We start from the raw sequence: 26,293 nt of genomic DNA on the forward strand, positions 1-26,293 counted from the left end.
ATAATTCCTATTAAAAAACGGAGAGACCCTTGACCCCAAGACACTGTTCTTGAAGCTAGAGTAGGAAAGATCCTATTTAGGTTTCATAAACCACTTAATGTCCCTATGTTAGAGTCGGCCAGCCCTGGGGAAGGGAGAGACATTAGTTTCTTGATGTGGGCTAGAGCTCCCAGGCACATGGACCTCTGCAATTCTACCTTCCAGCAAGGTCTGTAGAACCCAGAATCATGGAATCGTTATGGTTGGAAAATACCTTCAAGGTCATTAAGTCCAAATGCAGGTGTCCTGGTCTAGCTGCTTGCCCAGTTAACATCCATCCTCTCTCCTGCTGGAAAGGGGCCAAAGGAAGAGCAACCTGGAGGGAACCTGCAAGTCATCTCATATGCCAGTTTGCAAACCAGAGATCATGCAGTAAAGTTACTGGCTCCCAACATATATACTGTCCTATTAGGTTACATTATTCAAAATGATTTCTTTAAAGAGTCTGATGGTTGGGAATCATATGTAAAACAATGTCCAAAAAATAGATCCAAACTTCATTGTCTGCCATCAGTAGAAGACCTTGCCAGTCCTGTTTTTACTTTAAACTTGTAACATGACTTCCAGCTGATGGGTTGATTATTTTAAACACAGTAAAATCAAAATCAGTTAACTCACTATGCTAGAAAATCCTCAGCCAGTTTATTTTATAAAGTGGCATCTTTGTTCTCCTCTGCTTTGGACAAAAGGAAAGTTAGAGCTTACTTTATTCAGATAAAGAGCAGCATGGAAGGACTTAGTTTCATTACACAGATCCAGAAGTAAAGGAATTAGTTAGATAAGATCCAATGATGTTAACATACTTTTGGTATTACACAATTCCACAGCCCATTCACCTCTGCAAAACTGCAAGTTAGATCTCCTAATCCACCCCGATAATCATTTGACTTACAAATGGTGATGGGGAAAATCAATCCCCTTAACCTGGTACCGTGCAGAGCTTTACGCTGCAAATGGTGTGTGTTCCTTTCCCATATCCCCATGTACCAGGAACATCCAATCTGCCTTCAGATTTGTTGTGAATGCCAAATGGGTCAACAGCTCCAAGGTTGGATGATTGCTAGTTGAACTGCTGGAAGGTGCTGCAGCCACTGAGTTGCAATACCTGCTCCAGGCAGTCATTGCCCACTTCATGTCTCTCATGGAGACTACTGGAAGGGACTTCATGTTGAAGCAATTGAGAAGAGCTCACGTGATGGTTCACATGAGCTCAGACTGATGGGGCTGCCCATGCCTATTTCTTATGCAAATGAATTGCTCTATAAAGTAGAGACATTGTCCATGAAAGTCCACTGAACAAGTATAATCGACACACACTGTGGCAAAATTTGGACTGGATGTCCACATCACTTTCCTTGAGAAGTTGTGCTTTTTTTCTGTATTAAAGTTGTAGCCACCACCTTCACCAAAGACACATTACAAAGCCACTAATCACTCCTATTCAATACCAAATGTCAAAGACCCTTCTCATGACCTCTGGGCTAGTATAAGAGACTTTGAAGGTTGCTCGAACAGAAGTGCTATCTCCTTTCTCCGCATTAACTCAGTCACGGCCAGACATGACCTCAACCAGGAACCAGGAAGGCTCCTGGCAGAAGAGGCTGCAGAGCTCTCCTGCCTTGCTTGGAGGTGCCTAGGGCTCTGCTCAACCCACTAAGGAGCCCTGGTGGGTCCTGACTCCTTCCCCATCCAGCCACAGATTGCAGCTTGGCCCAGAAGAAGTCTCTGTTATCTTTAGTATCTTGAGAGCAACAGGAAATAAACAACTATAAAGTCTACATAGGAGGTCTACAAACCTGGGGTCTACATAAGAACTAGGGGTTTCAAGGTGCAGCCTGGAATTTAATGAAGCACATATTACCCCAAATCGTGTATTCTTCTGTCCCGTGAAGGGGTTCCCTCACTTCTATTTTCTCAGATCAGAAAACATATTAATTCAACATTTATTGTGTTTATTTAGACCTTTTTTTTCAGGCATTTTCCATGGACTTTACTTGTGAAAAAAAACCTTTGATAGCTAGATATTCTAGTTATAGTAAGAGATGGATAAAACTGCAGAATCTAGCTACTTATCAAAAAGAAGATTTGATACACAGTGTGGCCATGACTCACAATTGCTCAGATTCAGACAAAACAAGGTACTTATTCTCGGTATAAATTAGGCACCTAAACATGTTTGAAAACCTACTCCTACAAGCTTTAATGCACTTTTAACCCACATTTTAATTAAAATTAATTAAAAATTAAATTAATTAAAAGAAAAACAAGGATAAAAAAGATTTACTGTGATTTAACATTCCAAGACTTCCAAACTCTGAGACTACAAAACTGTGGCTTTTCTGTTGCTTAGATGACTACCTGTGGGGAAATGAAGTTGCTTGCATGCACATGCTGCTCTACAGACCTCTCTGCTCTGTGCAACCAAAGGCCACCCGCAGTGACAGGCCACCGGGGTTCATCAACCTTTAGAGATGCTTCAACTGTAGCTTCTATTCTCCCTGCATGCCAGCAGCAGCCTCGGAAAGAGCAAATGTAAAGCTAAGGTCACCGTCTTCTTGTTTATACAAGGAATAACAACTCTGTTACCAAAAGCGAGTCAGATGGTTTCCAGCATGTTCCATAGTTCAAATCCCAAGACAGAAACAGAAGTTGAGGATAAAGCTGGTTCTGCAAGATGAAATTTGGGTGGAAAATCTCCCTTTATTTGCAATATTGCACCCAAATTGTTAGTGATTCGAAGAGTTAAAAAATTATTTATTCCGTAGAGTGTTAATGAGTATAAAAATAAATTGAATATATAAATACTGAGTATATATGTGCATAATATACACCTCTGCACATTAGGAATAACACTGGAAACATGTGGTAACTAAGATGAAATGGGAAACGTACCGAAAGTTCTCCCCAGATAAAGTAAGGTGAGTTACAATAGGCCGATTTGAACTGGAAAACCCATCATCTGCTGACGGCAGATGTCGGGAACGGGCACAGTGGAAATGGTGCTGAGCTCGGCTCGTCTTTGTCCATGCAAAGCGGCCGGTCAGCGGCAGCCGCGGCCACACGCGCTGTCTGCAAAACGTCCTGCTGCTGCTGCTGCAGCCCGGGCTGCAGGGAAGAGCATCACTGCCCCGTTGTGCCTCGGAACCCAACTGCAGACTCCAGGTGGGGTCACACAGCCAGACCCAACGTCACGTGCAACGGTCACACGTGGGTCACACGTGGGCTCTGTGCAGAGCTGTCTTGGGCTGAACCGTTCCCCGGCAAAGTCTTGCTGCGAATAGGGAATAAAATCTGGGAGGGGGAATCAGCTGCAATCTAAAGTCCATGGAAGAACTTCAGCGCACATCTGCCACGCTTAGGAAGCCCTCAAGGGAGCAGAACTGAACTGCAGCCACCTAAAACCCTGGAGGTTTTTCCCCATTTCTTCCCCGAGCTATTGGAAATGAGAGCTGCTTGCTCCATCTATGGGTAAAACCTAGTACGGTCATAACGTTTTCTTATACAGTGCATATTCTAACCAAGCGTTCTCTACCAAAAACCAAGTTATTAGAAAGAGTAAGAGAGATGACAGCCTTTCCTTTTTGCCTGATGCATCCTTATGCACAAAGCCCTTGCTATGGATTATTTTTGAAGGCCCTGCAATTAACAGTATTGAATTTCAGAAAGGGGAAAATTATTTCCTAAGGGAAAGGAGAAAATTAAAATTTCATGTTGAAATATTTCCTTTCTCAAGCCCCGTGCAAGTTCACCATTACTCAAATAGGACTGCTTGTGTTAAGGTGTGTGAAAGATGGTGGGGAAATTTAGTTTTAAAGTTCTGCAGGCTACCTCCAAGTCTGAGCTAATTGGTGCTTTGATCCCATCCTCAATATCCCAATTCAAAGCTTTAGGTCAATGGAAAGCTTTTAATAGATTTCCCTCGCCGTTAGAAGAGACAGCATCAGCAATGGGTCAAGATTGATGCTGTAAATCTAATTGGAAAGCATGATTAGAAAATTCCCTGCTGTCCTTCAAAAAAGGCATTCAGTAACCTCCAAGTACGAAGCTATGTTTTTATGACTTAAATTTCATATAACCATATGCTTTTAATAAAATATTAATAGTACTTGATTTTGGTGTATCCATGGGGATAGCTCCCTAATTTCCACTCAGTAAAATAATGTTCCTCTCAGTTCCACGTATATGTGAGAGGTCCCAAAAGTGAGATTTGAAGCAAGATTATGGACAAAAAGTGTTTTGAATTCACCAGATCTTTTTCCTGCATTTACTTCGGATCACCCTAGTTTGCTTTACCAACATGTATCCCTTTTCCCGCTGTGCACTCCGCGTTGTGCAGTTAAACCTGAGGAAAGCAGCAGTGCTCGGAGCCCGCTCTGCTGGCCCTGAGAGCTGGCAACGCGGTGGCAACCTGAACAAACCAGAGACAGTCTGGAAAGCAGCTCCCCGGTGCCAATTTTAAACTGGCTTTTCACAGCCTCTCAGGCTTTAACTTACACCTATCACCCCTTCCTTTGTTATTGCAACTCCTGAGATACAATCTTAAGTAAGTTAAAATCTGCTCTTTAATAGCACCCTGCCAGCTTCGTGTCACAAGTACTATTCTAAAATTAGAAAACACTAATTTACTCATTTTTTCTTTCCCCATCTTCTACCAATAATCAAAATGCAGTTGCTCAGTGCTGCTTGGCTTTGTGCTTGCCCACCCTTTCACATGTGCCCAGCTCCACATCTCAAAGAACCAGATCTCTGCGTGGCTTTGGCAGACGCAAGGCGCTGGTGGGCAGCGCTGACTAGGCCTGCGCTTCACATTTGGAGAGTTTCATTTGGCTGTTGGAAGGAAACATATTTGGAGAGGGTTTGATAGTCGGGAGCAGCGTGAGCAAATCATCCGTACAACCATAACTAAGCGTAGTTCATTCCAAATCCATGCTGATTTTTAATCTATTAGCGCTATTTTAACTCAGGAAATTTGGGGACAAAAAAAAATCGGAAGGCTGGGAATTCAATTTACTAAAACTGTTCTGCAGGAATCTGCTCCAAGGCTCAGAAGGGCTCAGGTGGCAGCTGCACCCACCTCATCCCAAAGGGATCCTGCAGAAGACACAGCCTTGGTGCCTTTCCAGAGCTACAATACTCCACATGGAGACCTAGCAATGACTTTACCATTTCAAAGCTGTACAAGGAACAACCCTGACATGGCTAGCTGTTGTGGAAATGCTGTAGGAAGATATTCTTCTTTTCAAGGCAGATCTTTTCTCTGATTAGAGGCAGGAGGTAATGACTCGATGCTGCATTGGGCAAGAAGGAAACAGAGGGCAGAGGAGCCTTTGGCAATGGCCAAAACAAGCCTGGCAATGGTAAAGATGAGCAAGTGCTATTCATTTCCAGCCTTAGTGTGGAAAATGCTTTAAATCCTGTTTCCACAGATCAATTCCTAGTTTAATGTTGTCATACCCTAACTATTATTGCCCTTCCTGAACTGCATATAGTCAAGAGACAAAATAACTCAGCCAGGAAATGCGAAGCTGCCTGGGAAAGTGAGCACTTCAAGTACCACATGCAGCCCTTAAAATGAACGCAAGCTCGGAAGAAGTTACTTCCAAGAAAAACAAGGAATACTTGGAGTAACAGGTTAGTCTGAGTTTTGAACAGTGTGTAGGAGGAGGAAGCAGAGGAATCTGGATATGCTCTTTAAAAAGGAAACAGCATATATTTCCCCTACATACTGCTCCAAAACGAGAGGTAAACAATTGTAGCATGGATTCATGTCAGTTAAAGCAAAAGGAAGATGGGGAATTTTACCTGGTTCTTTTTCCAACTGCAGATTGTTTGATGAAGTTAAAATTTATATAGCAAAAGGGAGAAGTTCAGTGCAACATTTCAGAGAACCAGAGACTAACTGAGGCTAGTCACAGAGTAGCATTTCTGTATGCATGCTGTATGGTCTGTTCTGTAATACAATAGAAATTTTTACTGTTATCAAGTTTCTGAAGCCATGAAGTCCTGAAGAGGCAATGTCAAATAGAATAAAATTCAATTCAATTCAATATACTAAACCTTAAGAGTGTAATTCATGAGTCCTTGTTTAGCGTATTCAGAATAAACCCATTGCATAGGTCTCTGTAAGAGAGCTAAATGTCAGAAAAGCACTGGATAAGGAGACCTCTGCTTTGTAGCAGACTGCAGAACGGAAAGTCATCAATCTGTGAGCTTTCCTCAGCATGTCCCTTCCAAGAGACATTAAAAACACTGCATTAAAACCTGCATTAAAAACAAAACAAACCCAAACACCTAAACCCAGCATAATTCCTGCAACTATCTCTTGAGTAACAGGGTCATGGATATCTTCTGTTAGCTCAAAAATAGCATGGCCTTGTTCCAAATGTGTTCCTGCTACAGTGATGTGACCTTACCAAAGGATTTTGCTGACTCGTGGAAGATTCCTTTATTTAATATTCTGATGTGCAGGTCACGGAGCTGGGATCTGACTTAAGTCCTGCACCACAGCACTATTTACTTGGATAACTTAGTCACAATGTCACAAGATGGCTTAGCCATGCAAGGTATATTGCTGTTATTCATAGCAAGTTCTTCTTTGCGTCCTGAATCAGCAGCATTTCTGCCTTTCCAACATTTAAGTCTTCCTGGCCTATCCAAAAGAGTTTAAATTGATTTTAATCGCTGTGAGGCTTGAAAAAGAAAGGAGAATAAAAACGAGGAGAAGAACAAGTGTCCTTGCACAGGAATGATGCTTGCTGTCCCTCCAAGTCTCCTTTCAGAAACTGCCTCTCCTCCTACCTTCACTTTCCTGAAGGTGTTTCAGAGCGATGCAAGGATTGGTAAAGCTGCCATTTCAATTAAATTGTGACAGAACTCCTGATAAATATAAATAAAGACTCTTTGCTTAAGTTTTTTTTTTGCTTAAGTGGTTTTGTTTCTGTATATATGTACATAAAAGGCACCCTGAAACTGTTCATTTTGATCAAAACCAACATTATAAAGGGAAAACTTAATGAAGAACACCAAGAATATTCCTCTTTGTACGATGTATAAATCACAGAAAACTATCAGTACTTTGCAGTAAAATGCTAGACAAATTAGCCAATGCTTTATTTAGCCAGCACTTAGATATAGGCATCATTAATGCTGTACCTATATTGTCTTTATTGATCTGTAACTCACTGCCCTTCAAATGTTCCCTGTCCCCTAAGCAGAGTTGAGACACCTGCCTGCAGACCCACAGTGTGAACATTTATTCCATGAGGACATTTAAAAATCACAGCAGTTTCTTGGCCTTGCTCATTTGGGTGGTAAATGCCACCCAGCAGAAGTCATGGCCTAGGTGACAGTGAGAAACTGAAAGCGCATGGAAAGCGATAACGAACAATTAGCACATGCCTCATCTGCACTTACTTCACTACCGCAGGTAAAGTATGGGGGTACCGTGTATCTTCCTGAAATAACATGAGCAATTTCTTACTTTTTCTTGATCTGCAGAAAAACTTGATGCCCCCGGGAGAGGTAGACGGGTTAGAATTGGGGGAGGACTCTTTGGAGGAGGACCTGAAGATCCCACTGAAGCTCATGCGGCGTGGGGAGCGTGGGGGAGACTCCTGGTATGGGAAGGGGAACACTGTTTTGGGTGAGCCAGGGCTGTGCTTAGACCTCATGGGGGCAGAAACAGGGCTGGAAGGCCGGTTCTGGAGCCCTTTTGAGAAAAGGCCTTTCGAAGGGCTGCCTGCAGAGTAGCTTTCTTCCCCCTAGGAGGAGAGAAAAAGCGAGAAAAAGAAAAGAAAAAAATAAAAAACACCATTAATTCAATTCAACTTGTGCCATTAGGTTTGCAGAACTTGCCTCAGCACAGTGGACGCTTGTTTTTCTGATTGTCAAATCTCACCTTCCCCAATACCTGCCTGCACCTAGATGCCCACTGCTGTTAGAGATGCCCTGGATTTTACATAAAGTTTCAACCCATCTCCATACATTTTGTGTTAATCCGGATTTCCTTGCTGATTTGCTATGCATCTCTCTTCCTCTCCCTTCCCTGGAAAAGGGAGAGGGGATGGGCAACCCACTTAGGGCAATGAATTCTTCTCCTTAAATGCAACGCCCTGACCTCTTCCTAGTGAATTTAAGCACCCATCTATGGGGCTTAACCCTTCCTTGCCCACAGATGGGACAAGACCCTAAACCAAGGGGGACTTACCAGGTCTCTACAACACTGGGCAGAGCCAAACAGGGATTTTTGCTCTGGCTTCCCAGCTGGCCGGTGTCCCCGTGCAAAGCAAACAGGAGGCACGGAGCAGAGAACTGCAGGCATCTGAGAAAGCACCAGCTCCAGGTGCTGTGTGTTATTGCAGGTAGATGAGAGCGTTGTTGCCATGGGAGTCGAAGGACACGTGCACAACAAGGTTTGTAGGCAGAAATAATGACTATTATTCTCTGTCGCCCCGCATGGAGCTGCCTTGCAAAAAGCAGAACTGCTTTTTATAGCCACACGTGTATTTCTGATGGGTGAAAAAAACAATCTCAGCAATATCTGTTCTTCTGCACTGGCAGGAGGGAACTCGTCACCCTCAAGGGGACATATTCAGGAGGGATCACCAATTCTAACAGAATTTCAGTTTCATTATAATTTTTCCTAAAGTGACTAGCCATGAAATCTGTAAAGCTAGGAGAACAGAGTTACTTTGGTGTCATCCTAAATATTTCATGCACATTTTTGCATATGCTTATTTAGGTACAGCAAAATACTCATGAGAGACACTTAAAAAAAACCTACAGAAATGCATTAAAGCAATTCCATAAATGTAAAATGTCAAAGAATATTTGTCAAATAATTGCAGCATCCCCTGTATGTACAAGCCAGGCGTAAAAGTAAACTGTGTTCAAAGTCTGCACAGAAGCAGCAGGATGTTTTTATTTATTGCCATCACAACCAGTTACTTCCTTCTCCTCATGCCAGGCAGAAGAATTAGCTGCTGGTCTGAGCACTCACTGCTAAATACCTGTGTGCCTGCTATGGAATTAAATGAAATTACTACTGAAAACTCTTCCCTGGCTATTCGCAATATTAATTATATGCAAGCCATAGCATCAAAGATGACAAATACCCAAGATTCTACTTGGGTACTGCAGCAGTATTTCCTTCATACAGTATTATTTGAGGCTGCAAGTTTTAAAAGACTATTAGACTCCTCTCTAAGCGAAAGCAACAGCAACAGTTAAGTGATCACAGCATATATAAAAGGCAATAGGAAGGCAATATGAATATAAATGCATATATAAATATGAATATGAATGTAAAAAGTGATATGAATTTTCATGCCTCAGCAGGGAATGCAGAAGAGTCTCTGCTGTGTTATGAACTGCACAACATCATGTAGACGTGATAAAATTACTCCAGAAGCGGTGCTGGAAGAAGGTTATAAAGCTGGATGGATCATCAGCTGCTCTGCGTGCTTTTTGGCTTTACTTCCTTAATTTATTACTGGCAGGTGGGCACGAAATTCCCATATGCTCTCTTGAAACACAACTATTTTCCCAGCTGTAGAGGCCAAAGTATCACAATCTGGTTTCCCACACTAATGACCCCCTCACATCTTCTTGAGCTGGTGTAGGCAAACCAGCACAGCGAGAATGAGCAGACAGAGGAAACATCTAATAAATTCTGAGTGGATAATTAGGCTTTCGGAGATAAGGAATTCAAACAAACAATAAAAGTACAAAGACATCAATACAAATGAAGTCTAACCAAACAAACTGAATAATTACTGAAAAAAAATCACCTTATAAATTAAAACCTCACATACACTCACACCTAGAAAACATGCCTAGTGCTGGCTGTATAGACATTTGAGCTCTAAGCATGGGATGCCTCAACCTTATACCCACTTATCCTGGAAAGGTGGAAAACTCAGCCCTAAACATACATATATAGACAATACTGCCTGAAATAGCCCTAAATTAGCATATAGGTAAGGGAAGAGTATGAGGATGCAAGTGCAATCCTATGCTCAATCTAATGCAATTTCCTTCCCTGTAAGGTTAAGTGAGATGAGGTCTCTGGAAAGTTTCAACACAGGAAACAGCATCCTCAAAGTTATCTTCTCCCATTTCACCTGGATGCAGGAACAAGATAGCACAAGCCAGCGACAGCCCCAATTGCATGTGGTCTTACTCCAGTGAGTGCAAGAGTTTAGCAGTATGACAGGAGCCAAAGCCCTTTGCTCCAGGGCCAAAAAAAATGGTTCCTAACCTATTTTATTTACTACTATAGACATATTATGAGCGAATAAATGCTAAGCATCTTAGGCTATTAAGCCTCAACAATTCTCAAGGTCATCAAGAGCTTCCTGTAGAGGATCCTTCCCTGTGTCGACCCTTAGAGGAGCTACAGGTACATGCTGGGAGAGGTGGAAGAAAATTTCTGTCTGCAGCATCAACAAACTTCATTAGCAGGCTTCTGGTTTTTATCTCAGCTGCAGTGTCCACAACCAGCCCTAGGATGGAGCTTGGGGAAACTGCACTAGTGCTGTCCCCGCGCTGTGCTCCAGGCTGCAGATGTTCTTCTGTAGACATGCTGCCTTCCCGGGAGGGTGCCCCTGTTTCCCACTTCCTTGGAGCTAAAGCACTTCCCTGCATCTCCCCTCACAGAATCACAGTGTGGTTGAGGGTGGAAGGGACCTCTGGAGATCACCTAGTTCAAGCCCCCTGCACAAGCAGGGGCACCTCAAGCACCTGGCACAGGAGCAGCTTCCATTCATTCCTCCCTCCCGGGATGTACCTCCAGCTCCACTCCAGGCTGGCTGGATCCTACCAGAATCACCCTCCTGGATGCCATGGAGTTCACAGTGCTCTATATTCCTGAAAAACGTCTCTCTCCAATTCAGCTTCTTGTGGATTCATATTCACCTTCATAAGGATTTGAAAAAACTGCCTTGAACAGGGAGCGGCTCTAACTCAGTAGCCTTTCAAAATGCTTCAAAATTTAAGTTGAAGTTATTAAATGCTCCTGAGCTCCCCTCCTTTACTTTTTCTCTAATTTCAAATAGTTAGGACATTTATGGAGCGCTTGAGGTTTGTTTTGCTTTTATAACAGGGAGATATTTGACCTTTATTATGTCTTCTACTTAAAAAAAAAGGAGAATTACAGAAAAAGAATCGCCTCCCACCACCCTTGACAGGGACAGTAAACACAATTAGAGACGATACACCAGATAGAAGTCTGCACTTACTTCCTGCCCTTCCACTGAATCTCAATAAAAAAGCTCTTTGATAAACTTAATTGGATGATTCTCTCATTCTGAGGGAATAAAGGAGCTCATAGAGTCATAGGAGCTGCCTTGATTAGGCTGAAGGATAATGAAGGACGTCCTCTCCCAGGCACCCTGTGGTTACATTCGCCACCATTAGCATCCTTTGTCCCACATGAGCAATAACAACGGAGGTGTCGAAGCATCTTACAGGACCAGAGCTGTCACTTCCCCAAATTAAAATACAATGACACTCCCCAAATTAAAGCACAATGGGATGAGGATGGCCGATGAAGGAGGCTGTCAGACAGCCCCACACTGAAAGAAGTGGAAAATTGAAATGCTGGGAAAAATAAACCAAAGGGAGATTTATTCAGTTACCCAGTGACAGGGGACCTAAAAACTGTTGAAGAACTGTTGGATCTCCTCCCTTTTCCAAGGGTTGCTTGTGCAGTTTCCATTTATGAGTCACTGGGCAAAGAGGAAAAACAATGCTGGGACCAGAACCAGTCCTTCAGCATGAGAGCTGCTCCTCAGTTCTTTCTTTGATCCCAGTTCATCAACATTTTCCTTATTTATTGACAGCAGAACTGCAAGGCAGTGCCAAATGCACTAGCAACACAGCCTGCTTCTTGCCCTATTGCTTCATTCGTACATCCAAAAAACCAAACCGCTCCTTTAGCCCCAGTATCATATCTCAAATCCATGTGGACCTGAATCTACCATTACTCTCAAAACCTAATCAAAGCCTTGAGAGACTTCCCAGAAGTAAAGTCTACATTGTTTGTTCCCAGGTGTAACTCATCTCAAGTTGGCCTAACTGAAATGGGCTCTGCTTGCTTGCAGAATTAGTTTTACGTGATTCAGGTCATTCTGCACTGGAGAGTTTCCAATTTGTTATTTACCACTGTTATACCATTTTTGTATAAACCATAAGAGTTACCAGTGATGTCTATATTTCTTTCAAATCACTGATAAAGCACTATGTCGTACAGCAACAGAATGTTTTGTCTGCCAAGAAACGAAATTTCCACTGATCTCTACAGTCCCGATTTACTTTATCGGCTCAGTTTTTATCCACTTTAAATAGACTGCATGTTTTTTTATTAGCATTCTAGTTTCTTAAACCAAAACTCCCTGCAGTAATGAAATCAATAGATTTTGTATGCATGTGACACCAATCCTAGTGTATTTTTTCACCCAAATTTATAATTTCATTTAAAAAAAGTGTTCAATAAGGACCATTTGTCATTAACTCCAATGAAAATGAGTCTATTGTAACAGCATCATTAACTACCCAAGACTAGATATTTCATTGTTTTACCTAGGACTAATGTTAGACTGACAAATCCGTAAATTTTCCTAATTGCAAGCATTCTTAATATTAACACAAGAGTAACTTTTTTACAGTCTTTTTAAAATCATTTTATGATCTTTATACTGCTCCCAATTTTATTCACAATCCCCACCAGTCTTTCAGAGAAAGTCCTGCCAGTTACTTCAAAACCTGTTTATCTGAGCTACTTGGATCTCATTATAAAATTTCTAGCTTTAGCACCTGTTGTTCAGAAAACACTTAAATCATTGGTAGGAGAGAGTCACCATTATCCTCCGAGATAAACATCTCACCCATGGAAAGGAAAGAACTTTCAACGAACACTTTTTTTTCTAAATCTTATTTTCTATTTTATGACAGTTCTATTATTTCCATAAAGCAATGGATCAATATAGCTCTTCAAATTTCTTTTCTTCTTCCTACCCTCTCCTTCCTACATATTTTGCAACTTGTCACAAAGTGGACAATCTTTTTTTCATGTCATTTTCTTCAAAATGATCTGCAATCCCTGTCTTTCAACCAAAAGCAATGACTATCAGTTTCCCATCATTTCCACATCAGATCCTGCAATGTACACTTGGAGATGGAGGATCTATAAACATTCAAGGCGTTAATACCTCTAAAACCAACAATGACATTTTTGGTGCAGGGGGCATTCATCAAGGGTAGTCCCTTCTACAGCAGACTTTCTTGACCAGTCAACAATAGCAGTTATTTTGGAGGAAACGACCAGTACATGTATTAATGTACACAGACAGGATACAGGACAGCACATAATATCTACCACAGGCACAAGAGCTACAAGAGCTACAAGAGCTACAAGAGCTACCTTCATGCATCACATCGTGCCAAAATCTTCTACAGAAGAGTCCTTCAGAGAAGCATTTTATACTCTCTGCTTTGAAAAGAGAAAGGGGAAACCTGAAGTTCCCTATTCCCTTCCTGTCATCAGGTCGTAAAGGGAGGAAGAATACATTACTTTCTACTCATAATAACGACTATGTTAGAGGTAGGTGATTTAAGATGCCACACTACCACATCACTGGCAAAAACATCCTATGCGAACCTGAGCATATAATCTTCTGCACTCCAGTTCCCTAGTTGTGCAAGGAGGTTTATTGTCATAGGGTAATGATGAGAGACGCTTCCATGGTTGAGTGATGAGAATTTTTGTGGAAAATGTTAATATGGTTTCTAAAAGCCTGTCACAAAGACCAGCCAAATTAAATTAACGGCAGCTCAGAAAGACAGCCTGTGAACTGCTCTCCTCTAGCATGATCTATAGCCCAGGCAATAGGGAAGTTAAGTGCAAGGAAAGAGACACCCTTGATTAATTGCTAGTCCCCGATATGAAAAGTGAACAGAAAAATGAAATATTGACTTTTTAATACACAGAAGTTACACATTAGATTGTGATTTCAAACTTGAACAAAGGTAAACCATTTAAGTGAACAGTAACTCAGGCACTTTTGGGGTAGCCTCAGAAGGGTTTGGAACACTTCATTCATACTGAGGAGAAAAGTGATGCTTAGGATGAGATGCATGGACATGGATTTTATTGGATGATCTTATTAGAAGTTGGGCTTAATAGATTGTTTTCTTATTCTTTTTTTGTTCAACAAGTACCAAGTTAGAAACATCACAGTTTTAAAAGGTCCAATGCAGAAAAGCACAAGGTCAATGTTATAAACATACTCAACTACTGATGGATCGCAGAAGTTTTTTTAAACAATTGTCCCTTCTGTGAGGTGCATAGGAATAGAAACTTGTGTTGTCAAGAGAGCTAAATTATTAGTGTTCTAGATGCCTATTAGCTTCACTAAGGATATATTTACTCCTTCATCTGCCTTGAACTACAACTGCTGACACTGTGACAAATGGCCTGTAGCAAGTTTAATCTTAACAGAGGTCCCATACCCTTGTCACAAGTCCAACTGGTCTGGTGTGTAGCTACAGATCAGTTTTCTGAGTAGTCACTCCCTCCACAAGCCTGCAGTTTGGTTGGTAAGAGCCTTGCATTTAGCAGACCAACTTGTATTTCAAAGCTTTATGAAAACTATGAGGCCAGGACATGAACTTGAAAGATCCCACCTACAATTCTTGTTGCATCGAAAATGTGTAGGTGCTGTCTAACAATTTCTAAGGTTATTCACTGAATATGTTTGCCTGGTTGCTTTAAAGCAAGGAAACTCTGAGCATATTGATTTAATTTAATAGCAGGCTTTTGGAAAACAAGGCATAGCAATGTCTCCAGCAGGATAACCTTGAATTAATCCCATAACACAGAGGGGCCCCTTCCCACCTAATTTACTGCTTTGGCTCCAGCAAATGTTCACAGCTCATTTTACCAGAGACAAGGATGGATAGATCAAGATCAAGGACAGTGAACAGTTAAACAAATCCCATCCAGTCAGAGAGAAGCAATTCAAGGAAAACCATCCAGCAGCCACAGTGCCTATTTGGGCTCTATGTTACTATAGCAACACCACAAATTTTGGTAGCTTACCATATCCCTAAGAATATGGTTATGCAATATCACTTCATTGAATTACAACAGTGTTACACATAACATCTGCAGCAGTTAAAAGCAATGCCTCCACAGCCATTACCATCCTTTAAAGGATACACTGCCTAAGCAGAGTCACGGTAAGGTCTTTTGCCAAGTCCCTACCTTTGCCCTGGGGTAACTCCTCAAAGAGGTTATGGGTAAAGCAGAGCAAATTAAAACTCCAGGTTTTTCTAATAATAAATTGTGCTCATTACGCAGGGACTCAGACACTACAGTGATGATGAAGCTTACAAAATACTCTACCTTGCGAGAAGCATTTTTGTCCGTGCTCTCCACATCACCGTCCAAGAACGGCATGGCAAACGAGCTGAGATCCTGTCAGGAGAGAGAGCAAAAATTGATGTCATGAATGAATGTCTTGAATTAATTCTTCCTTCCACAGATAATCCCATGAGTCAAGACCACTGCTTTATTTCTGAAATGCTCACTTGTTTATCTATATTCATATCCATATCCAGTTACTGGTGAGTAACAATTTGGGCTCTACTGGTTCCCCTTGCCTTGGAAATCAACGTGAAAAGTTTTTAGAGTGTCTCTAGCAGGGCTCGCACTGGAGGACCTTGCAAAAGGCACTCAGCCTTTGGACAGCCAGTGTAGGTCATGGGCTAAAACTCTCAAAGGGAGTTACCACAGAAAAAGGCACAAGAAATTACAATCTAAATATAGCTACTTGATCAGCCAATGGCATATCTTGCCTTTAGTGGGGACTGTAATCTTATTTTAAAGAGCATTTATGGCAATAAACAAAACTCAAGTGAGAGTATGTCAATGTTGTGAAAATATGTAACATACACAGCAAAGAGGGAGAAGACAGAGAAGGCAGAGGAAAAACAACCAGTTCATTTTCACAACTTAGAGATGCTCACATAATTCTGTGGGACTAAAGAAAACAAAACCATAAGACAAGGACACATGCTCGTCTTTAACAAAAACAAATTGCAATTATATTCCACCTCCTGCTGTCTGTTCTGTTTACGCTATTTTGTGTTCCAGTGGTGGGACTTTGAGAGAGACATAATGAAATTTTCTTTGCAAACATCGAGTTTAGCAGCAGTTCGATCAGAAAAGCAGATACTGAGTGAAGACCAAGATGACCAAATCACCTGATGCCGGGTGCCAAAGATCTGCAGAGGAAGACCTGAGGCTTGGATCCCCAAACTTCTCCTTAATATAGAATCTCTCTGATGCAAGGCATCACCCTTTAAATGCGATGATTCACTCTTTCAACAGCATGACACCTGCATCCCATTTAAAATCGTTAAAACATAAATAAACAGCAATTCCACACTGGTTTAAATTGAGATTAAATAGAGTTTAATTAAAAATTACCACTGGCTGAGAAGTTTGCACGGCTTGCTTGCCAAAGGACTTTAGAATTCAGAACAGCCACAGGTCTAATCACATCACATTGTGTAATCATACTAAATCCAAATATGCTTAAAAATGTGTATAACTCAGTCATAATCCTTACAAGTGTTTGAAAATATTCTGGTTACATAATGAACAACAAAAATATGGAACAAAATATTGAATTACTGGAACTGAAGCTCATGGGAGTAATTCATGCCAAGTTAAAAGAAAAGCAAAGCAGCGGCTACACTTGGCCAAACTGGCCCTGAGTTGTTAGGCCATAAACCAAAGTATTCATCACAAATTATTATGCTTCAAGCTCCATCTATGCAAGTTCAATGGGAACTCTGCACAAAGCACCAAACTACAAAGTACCAGCAGAACCCTACAAAACGTCACCCTCATTAGTATTTTGACATATGTGTTTCATATTGTAATCATTTGCAAATGCAAACGCAAACAAGTATCTCAAAACCCAGAAAGAGTCATTTTGTTTGACTTGAAGTTTGACTGTTATCAAGGCTTGACTGAGGCCGACCCAGGCACCACGGGTGTTAAATAAAATCTTCTTTATCTGTTGGCTTATTCTTCCATTTGGTAAAGACCAAAGATGACTTACTCCATATAAAAGCTATCTGTCTATAAACAGCATTTATAAACACTGTTAATAAGTGAATTACTATATCACTACTTCATCTGTTACTACAAGACTTAAGTGATGAATCTCCGTGAAGAATTTTAAGAGCCTAATGGAAAGTTACACAAAAACAGATCCCCTAATGTTTACTTTAATTTTGCCATGGGATTTACCAACATTTTCTTCTACCCATCTTTGGTAGTGAAGAAGATGAATCTCATGTGTGCTATGTCCTTTTCCATGGGGTAAATCAAGGGAATAACTCTTTTGAGCTCTACATATGAATGTTCCTATGCTACTACTTTTGGTAATTCACGTGCTGTTCAAAAAGACTGGAGGCTGAAGAAATGGGATTTAAGGGGGCCCTTATATCTGGCCATCAGGCTTGAATAAGCGATTCAGGAAATGTGGAACATCAGGGAAAGGAACTGTAACTTCTCTTTTGAGCAGAAATCTTCAAAGCTAGGAAGGGGTACGTATAACTATTTCCCTAGGATCTAAACTTCAGCTGCCTGTTACAATTTCGAGCTTAAAAATATATGAATATTGTATTGTAACAATTAAAAGTACCATGAAACTCACACGATATTTTTGTTTTCTGATTTGTACCTCTCAAATATCATGGAGGCATACTTATTTTATTTCTGTCTTCAAATGCAGAACAGTAGACCTCCAGTTCTAAACAGAAATAGCTGAAGCTCTACCAGAACCTCTTTGCATGAGACCTTTCTTTGCTAACACTGCTGGAGAACACTTTAAACAGGCAGATAACTGAACTTCCAGGTCTGTAACAGTGTCCCTAGCTGAGGCTACCGCCTAACAATTTTTCCAAATTTTTCCATCTTTCACTCCTTCATAGGATTCAAGCCGTAGTGAGATTCATTTACAGAAGGAAAAAAAAAGACATATTTCAAGGGCCAGGCTGCAAACACTGCTCTCATATCTGACCGAAGAAATGTTGGATACTTATTTCCTCTTTGCATGTAGCTCTGCGGAATACAAAACAGATACTTGTTTGTTCTTCCTGTTCTTTTTCATCCAGAAGCATATACGACTAGATGTTGATACGCACGGATAGTTGATGTTGATAGACATGGATAATGTATCTCCTTTTTTTATATGTATATAAAAAGTTCCTCTTAAAAATGATAAGAACGGATTCAAAAGTGTTGCAAAACATCAGCAGTACATCTCGATGGCTGGTCTGGCTCCTCTGATCTTAATGCCAACTGATAAAAGAATAAATGGCATCCCTCCCTATATCTGTCAGTTTTAGCATTACAGCCTCTGCTAGAAATCTGTGGAGACCAATGACTATGGTAACCTCCCATAACTAAGAAAAGCTGGCAGAAAGCACAGCTCCTAGGGATGCTAATTTGGATTTAAGACTATGCCAAGACTATTTTGAAAGGTTTTGTTAGCTTTTCTATTATGTTGCTGTTCCTCTCCCCTCCACTCTGATAGAAAATCCTCCAAATGGCAAAAAACATAATTGCAGTTGCCCCACTGGAAAATATTCTAAGAGGCAGGACAAGTAAAAGATAAACCACCATACATGGTACTTCTCAAGTGGAGGGGTTGTACATAAGGTATTTGCTAACTGAACTGAAGCATTTCGAGAAAAACTTCTTTAGGCTGAGGGTGGGGAGAGAGATCTGCCAAAGAGGTGAAAGTTAGACTCTCAATTCTGAAAACTGCCCTTTATAATATTTCAAATTTAGTCTTTCTTCTCCAGAGAGAGCTTCTGATGTCTCATTTGGTTATGGCTGAAGGAAGAAGGGAATCTCTGAGGTCTTTTTTTTTTTTTTCCCCAGCTGAATTTAACTCTAATGCCAAGTAAGATATAAGATCATTTTATATTGAAGTGATGCAACGCTGAAATTTTCCCTCTCATTTTTATGATGATGGCAATCTCTGCTAGCCCTTCACGTCACTCAGTGCTCTACATCAGCCAGATATCGCTTCTCTCAACTAAAAGAAAAAGACTTCTTGTACAGTTTGGATTTGCTCTACAGCCACAGGGCCATTTCAAATTTATTTTGTTCTCAATCAAAGCTGTCATGGTAGCTCATGTTATATTCAATGAGGAATACGGCTGCTGGAGATCAGAGCCAGAGCTGCTTTTTCCAGAGGACCAGCAGAGCTGTAGCCCTGTGCTCCTGCTATCAGCTGGTGCCTGACTGGGAGAGAAATATCCCACAGCTGCTACTAAACAGCTGATTTTCCGTGACACTTTTTCTTGTTAGCACAAGAGACAACAGTCACTCACAGAGTTTTATGCATGGCTCCAGCAGAAACATGGAAGCAGCAGACAGATACAAAAAAGCAACTAAATTGATTTTTTTTTATTAACCTTGACTGCTGTTTTATTTTTTCCAGGGGATAAATCAGCATAATTCTGTCTGCAAGTGCACTTATGTTCTTTTCTTCTTTTACTATTTCCTCTGGGGGATAGTTGGGCACTTAGAAAGTTACTGATTCTTCACACTACTCCTGAAAATAACCTCAGAATATTTCACCTCCAAAGACGAGACTAATTCAAAGGTGGTTACTCTGTGGAAGACTCCTAAAGGAGCGATCCTTGCTCCCAAAGAAATGAACATGTAGTCACCTCATTCCTCCTCGACCCCCCTCATTCCTTTCATGGCTCTTATACCAAAATGCTTAGAGTTACTTGAAGAAAAATAAAATTTTGGTTCTTTGATTTCTTGGGAAAACAAAGTCACATAAATATCCCTTTCGCAAAGCTGTTTTGGAGAGTGGAAAGGAAAAACTGTATTTTAGGATACAGACAGCTGGCATAGCATAGCCAAATGGCAAGAGGAACAAGATCTGGTTAGCCAAGTCCGTCCGCACCTTTTCCAGAGAGTTTCCCTTCTCCTTTCCTTGCTAGGGAGGGCTCCTGCCAGAAAGGCTGCCCAGACACACTGGTCTGGTTGCTGTAGTTGGGGACCTTGGTGTCGGAAGATGGTTTCCAGCAATTCAGTTGCAGAGGCTGCAAGTTTAAATAACAGGCCAGTAAAGCCTTGAATCCAGTAAACAAGATATTAAGAATTAAAGGAATCTTTTTTATTTGCTTCAAGGCTCCTTCGGTAGCCAGGCTGATGAAGCTTTCCTGGAACTGCTGAAGCCAAGGAGCCAGTAAGGCCCTCCAGGACCTCCTGGGATTGACAGGTCAAAGCCCTCTTTCCAAGGTGTGTAGGGTGGGGGAAAGACCTTCTGAAGGCCCCAAGAACCCCACCGTAGTGACCTGCAAAGTTAACTCTTCCGAGGCCAGAGCAATGGCAAGGCAGAGGTGGCCCTTCTCTTATACTTGGTGTGCTGGATTAGACCTTCCAAGCAAACTTAAGAAAAAGCCACTACTTGTCTGCAAATGCAAGAAGAGCTTATATTCAACCACTTCAATCACTTCTTTTTTTTTTCCCACAGTCATGTTACTTAGAAAGGATGGAGATCTGAAGAAAAACTAACAGCTATGCAAAAAGGCCCACAGCTCAACAGCTGAAGCCACAGGATCTCTGCATGAAGACTAGTGTCTAACGCCATAGGGGTTTGATGATTTTTTGAAGACACCTCTAGTATTTCTGCTCAAGAGATTACAATACATACACATAACTTTCAAGAGCATAAGTAACACATTCTTTTAAGTGTCCTATGCTAAAGCTTGTATGGGTACAAATCTACTGACATTTTTTAAAGATGAACTCTGATCAAATTCCTCATATTGTGTTTTAATCTTAAAACATAGACAATTAATATTATTCATCTTTTGCTTCTCAAAGAGCAGCCGGTCTTTGAAGGTGTGTATTGTTGCAGTGGAAGGAGCATGTCCACAGCTCCCCACCGCCATCCATTACAATTGTCCCTTCAAATGAAGGACATGACCATGCAAGAGCACATCCCTGGTTCTGCCAAGACTTGTGCCCATGCCAGTGGGCTCATGACTCATGAGCATGGTTTACACATTGCTCATGTTTCTGGGGAGCATCAGGTCCTACTGGCTTCATGGCAGCCTGATGCGCCATCTGTGCTGAAAGGCAGGTGGCCTTTGCTATAAGCAACTTCAAACAGTTTTAGCCTAAGTAGCATCACAGAGTCCTGTCTGCGAATGGTGTCACCAGAGACATCGTTTTTCCATTTCCCTGTCTTCTTTATACATGCTAAAATTGCAACAAATTCAAGGATATGAAATGCCTGCCAGACATTACAGTCTCTTTCAGCATAATGTAACCCAAGCAGGAGGTAACACATTACCAAGACAGCTTTTCAATATGAGGAGACAGCTCCTTTATTCTAACAAAGAAAATAAGATCCTGACAAATTAAGCTGAAAGTGCTGACAAAAGCCCCGATCTCGCAAGGTGTTGCTAAAGACAGTGCTCCTCAGCATCAGCACCTAACAGGGCTCTTGGGCTCTCGTCCTCTGCTGTCGCTAGTGAACTACGACCACTTCAAATATCCTCCCAAGCAGAGAGTCCTTTTTTTTTAACATTATTTGCGAAATGTTTCTTTAGGCTTAACCAAAGCACTAGCAGGTTTTGTTAGATCAACCTTGAATTCGTTTTTATTGCAAGCATAAATAAAACTCTGAGTAGCAAATACGCTGCCTATGCTCTAGCCCACAAGCAAATCCAGAGCAAAGTCTGAACTCTTAGGAATAGATGAAATATCTTGCAGCTTTGATTGAAATGAAGATTTTCATTTTTGAGAATAATCCTATCTAGAAGCCTTGTGGGATTTAGATCGCATCACTCAACCACTGCACAAGGAAAAATTCATACCTGACATACACAGAAATTTTTGTCCTTTTTGTTTTTGTTGTGTTGATATACTAGGCATAATATAGCGTAAGGCTTGCTCCGTTGTTTTATTCCTTTAGGAGAAGATTGCTCACTGCTGTGCTTTTTCTCCCTCCCCCATAGCATCCAGACTGCAGCATGTGTTTTGGAGAGAGATGTAAGTCGTACTGTGAGACTTGAGGATGCTGGTGACTAAGTCCCAGTATGACTCAATGGGAGTGGGCAGTAACAGATGTACAAAGCTGGTTAGATTTGGGGAAGGCAGCTTAGTACTTCACAAGGCTCTTTCAATTTGATTTCTATTAATCTTAAGGCTAGTTACATAGAAAACAAACAAATAAAACAAAATAAACAAATAAAAATAAAACAAACAAACAAAAGATCAAGTTAGTTTGGAGAGCTTGAGATCATGGAAATGAGACATACAGACTTTACTTTCTCCACTGCCAGAGACTGCCCAGAGGCAGTTATGCCACCTGGGTGAGTGTTCAGGAACACTTCAATGTCAAGGTGGCTGCAGCATCAGACTTGAAATGACAGAAGAAAAACACCTAAAGAAAATGACCTGTCTGGAAGAAATGCAACTTGAAAAGTTAGGGAATTGTGGCTGGTTGAAATCCAACCTAGAATTTAGCCTGCAAAAATCATCATCCATTTGGGGACAATGTTTAACATCAAAAATTTAGCAGTCCCAGATTAGCTTCTGTTGCACAGGAGTCCTACACGCCATGTAAAGGCCCTCCCAAAGGCTGCACCAACAAACAGAAAAAGAGTAAATAGCTGCTTAAGTCATCTCTCCTACGTTGCCTGGTTTGGGTTGCTACCATTTTACCTGAAAGGGAATTTGTAAAAGGGAAGGAGAAGTCATGAAACTACTAATTCCTTGATGCTTCCCTAAGAAAACTCCTCAAACTGTTCATCCTGAAAGATCTTGATCGTGGGATGCTGCCAGCCTCCAACACTTCTGAATGTCCTAAGTCTGACAGGTATTAAGCCTAACTTCAGCAGGCTACAGATCTATCTTTCCTTATAAAGTCTTATGAGATTCATCAGCAAACTCCGTCATCAGATTTTGGATTGGTTTTCTCTTAATTTCAGACTTCCATCGTTAGAACACATTCCTACACATCTTCATGGAAAAACTGAATTTTTCTTCCAATACTCTTGGTTTCTTTCCAGGAAGCAGCACCATGTGGGTTTAGTGATGCAGCCTTTGAAAGAGGTGGGCACAGCCTGGAACGAGCCCTCAGATCTTGTGTGAGATACAACCAGTTCTCCTTGGAGTCCTATGAGATCTGTAATATTCAGAAATACTGTGATGAAGAATGCTGCTCTCTACCTAAAGATGATCAGTAAAGCACAGAACATCACTCAGGGCATCTCTAACAAAGCATAAATAAGATTCCCTTGCATACAACAGTTTTAGTTTGTCAGCTTCTTCACGCGAAGAAACACACAGTGCTGTGACTGACGGCATGTTTATTAAAACGGCAGATGGACAACCAAGCTAAAGCGTAAATAACAAAATGTCATTAAAAAAAAGAGATAGAAAGCCAAAGAACAGCAGAGAAGGCAAGTCAGAGAAGGAAACAACAAAATTCTCTATATTCTCTTTAACACCATGATCCACAGACAATCCCAATGAGGCTGGCACACATCCAACCTATTGGAAAACTTTTTCATGTTCTCATGATTTAAAAGGATGAAGCTGCCTACAAACTGGGGAGCAATAATGAATGTTCCGTGGACTCTGTTGGTTACAAAATCGTTACTAAATCCTATTCCAAAGTGCTCAACCTAAGGCATCTTTATCTGGTGAAATATTTTATCCAAGAAATTTGCGAGTTAAGAGAGTCAAGACAAAAGCGGAAGGTAACACACCTCAGACTTGGAAAACATGGTCAGTTAGAATGCAGAAAGCATTAAACAACCAAAAGATACCCTGATATAGGCAGCAAGAGACTGGAAGCCCTTCAGATGGCACATAATACCAAAAGAATTGCTTTCCAGTAGATATATGGTTGTATTACATAAATGAGATATAATTTCTCACCATATTCACATAGAAAGTCAAGAAAGGCACATGTGTTTCTGTAAAACGTAACTTTGGCCACAGTGAGATGGCAAAACCACAGGAAACATATGCTAATTTTGCCAAAACATAATGAAAATACTTGAGATGATATGGCATGAGAGCAATCTAAAAGGGATTCAAAAGACGAGTCATCATGAGTCTTTCTAAATCACCTTTATACTTCAGCTACTGAAATGTCACTATATTTTGCATTTTGATAATTTCCCTTAACTCTACAGGGGACCATAAGGGGATTTCAGAAATCATTTAGAGAATCACTTCCTTGGGGAACAGCAAAACACAACAAAATCAGAATTGAAAACATCCACCTGCCAGCTTTAACTGAGGAAGACTTGTTGCATTTTACCTGGCATTTATATAACTAAAAAGGTGAAGTTCACACAAGGCAGAAACTCTGCTGCAGACACATGGACTGGAACTACTCTTCCAGGGCCCCCCATTTAGGAAGACCGTTGCTTGTTCCCTTCTCTTTACATTCTTTTCTGTTAATAGCCGTGAATAAGAAAACTCAAAAAATCTCATAGCTGGAAAGCTAGAGAAGTGATGATCCTGCTCTGATCAAATAATCCCTCAACTGAAAAGAAAGAAACATATAGGAGCAAAACAACAACTAGACGAGAAAAAGAACAGGCCGGCTCTTGGCAAGCCGCGCTTGGCGAGCTGAAGAGCTGGATGGGAGCTCACAGGAGAGGACACGCGAGGCGCGTGGTGAGGACAGTTCCCCGCCTCATGCGTTTCTGCTATGTCACTCTGCAGCTACAGAAAACAATTTCATGCCTACAAAGGTTACAGATGCTTTGTCATAGCTTTGCTTACAGTTTTAGCATCACATGCAAAGCATCCTGCCTGTCTGTATGTCACAGGCCAGACTATATTTAAGCTTTTCTTCTCCAAAAGAAGAGTTCCTTGCCATCATAAATTCCTCCTTAGCTTTCTGCAATGATCTTTTCAGCTATATGTACATTTTGCTGAAGCTGACAGTAAAAAAGAATCCTCGAGGACAGAGGAAAGATCAAATTCTCAGAGATAATCTAGAAAAAAAAATGACCCAGTCACACAACAGGGCTCTGCCTTAAATTCAGCCTGTATGTCCTTCAGCTCCCACTCTAGGCTTTGAGCTGGGAGATGCTGAGTTGCAGAGAAGAAAAGTGGTACTTTTATTTTTTTTCCATGCAAAACTAATAAATTACGTTACGTCTTTCATCCTGTGGAATCCAAGCTGCTTTACAAGCTTCAAATCCAGCCCATAATAAGTTTACAGCTGGACTAGGAGCTCCTGCAATGGCAGGATCCGTCCTGCTCCCTTGCCATAGCCAATCCAAGGAAGAACTTGCGCAGTGGACCAGCTTGGAAATAATTCCTGCATGGAAAGGGGAAGGACAGGAATGACACATGTTCAGCTCTTTCCAAGCACTGTACATGTGATACTAAAATCTTAAAGCAGGTAGTTCCACAATAAGCTTCTTTCAAGGACCTTGGCTTTTACTGATATACGCTGTTTTGGTTTTATTTCCCCCAGAAAATGTGCCTAGTTCAGTAACTACTGAACAGCCATATTTACTTCTGGCTCCTTTAATAACAGTCTCTAAGAATCTCACTGGAAAGGGACCATCACCCAAGCAGGAAACAAACCCAGGAGAGCCAAAGCAGCATTTCCCCAGGTGAATTAAAACCAAGAGCAGGAGAGCTTGAGGAGAACAGCATTTGTTACTTGTTTGGCTTTCTGCTCTTGTTATATTATCAACAAATAAGTATATGCAAATAATACACCCTTTAAAATATATTGGTGATGTTTTCTCACTAAAATGAATCACTCCTTTTTGTATTAATTTGCATATAGAACATGCTGTCATATAGGAGAATACATATGGTAAATGTATATAATGATATTGTTTGTGTGTATATATACATGACAGCAAGCTGTCACAGTTTCCCCAGTAATCCTCTTGATTTTAAATGATTAAATATTTCTTGCCTCTGAATCAACTAGTCACTGGACTGAACTGGAGAACCAGTTTGTTGCCTGAAGCAAATCCGGGCTCAAGGTGATCTCCACTAGCCTTTAAAGCTTTAGACAAATGTTGTTTTTTACTTGCCTAATTTCTTCTGGATGACTGTAGGACATCCTAGACACAGTTTGAAATAGATACTAAAGCAAAACAAAGCAAAAACATTATTTAAAATAAATATATTTTTATTGCACTCTCAGTAAAC

General features: G+C 41.0%; 1 protein-coding gene across 1 annotated transcript in view; it reads right to left on the bottom strand.

Moving 5' to 3' along the window:
- Window positions 1–26,293, bottom strand: part of PRKAG2 (protein kinase AMP-activated non-catalytic subunit gamma 2) — a 191,127-nt gene that overhangs the window by 112,394 nt on the left and 52,440 nt on the right. The window contains exons 2-3 of the mRNA XM_088534770.1: window positions 15,443–15,514; window positions 7,520–7,799 (exon numbers count right to left, since the gene is read on the bottom strand). Coding sequence (XP_088390896.1) covers window positions 7,520–7,799; window positions 15,443–15,514 — 352 coding nt within the window. The remainder of the gene's footprint in view (window positions 1–7,519; window positions 7,800–15,442; window positions 15,515–26,293) is intronic.

This window comes from Tinamus guttatus, unplaced genomic scaffold (genome assembly GCF_059628265.1).
Source record: "Tinamus guttatus ecotype Peru unplaced genomic scaffold, ASM5962826v1 Tinamus_guttatus_pri_ptg000599l, whole genome shotgun sequence".
Taxonomy (NCBI): Eukaryota; Metazoa; Chordata; class Aves; order Tinamiformes; family Tinamidae; genus Tinamus; species Tinamus guttatus.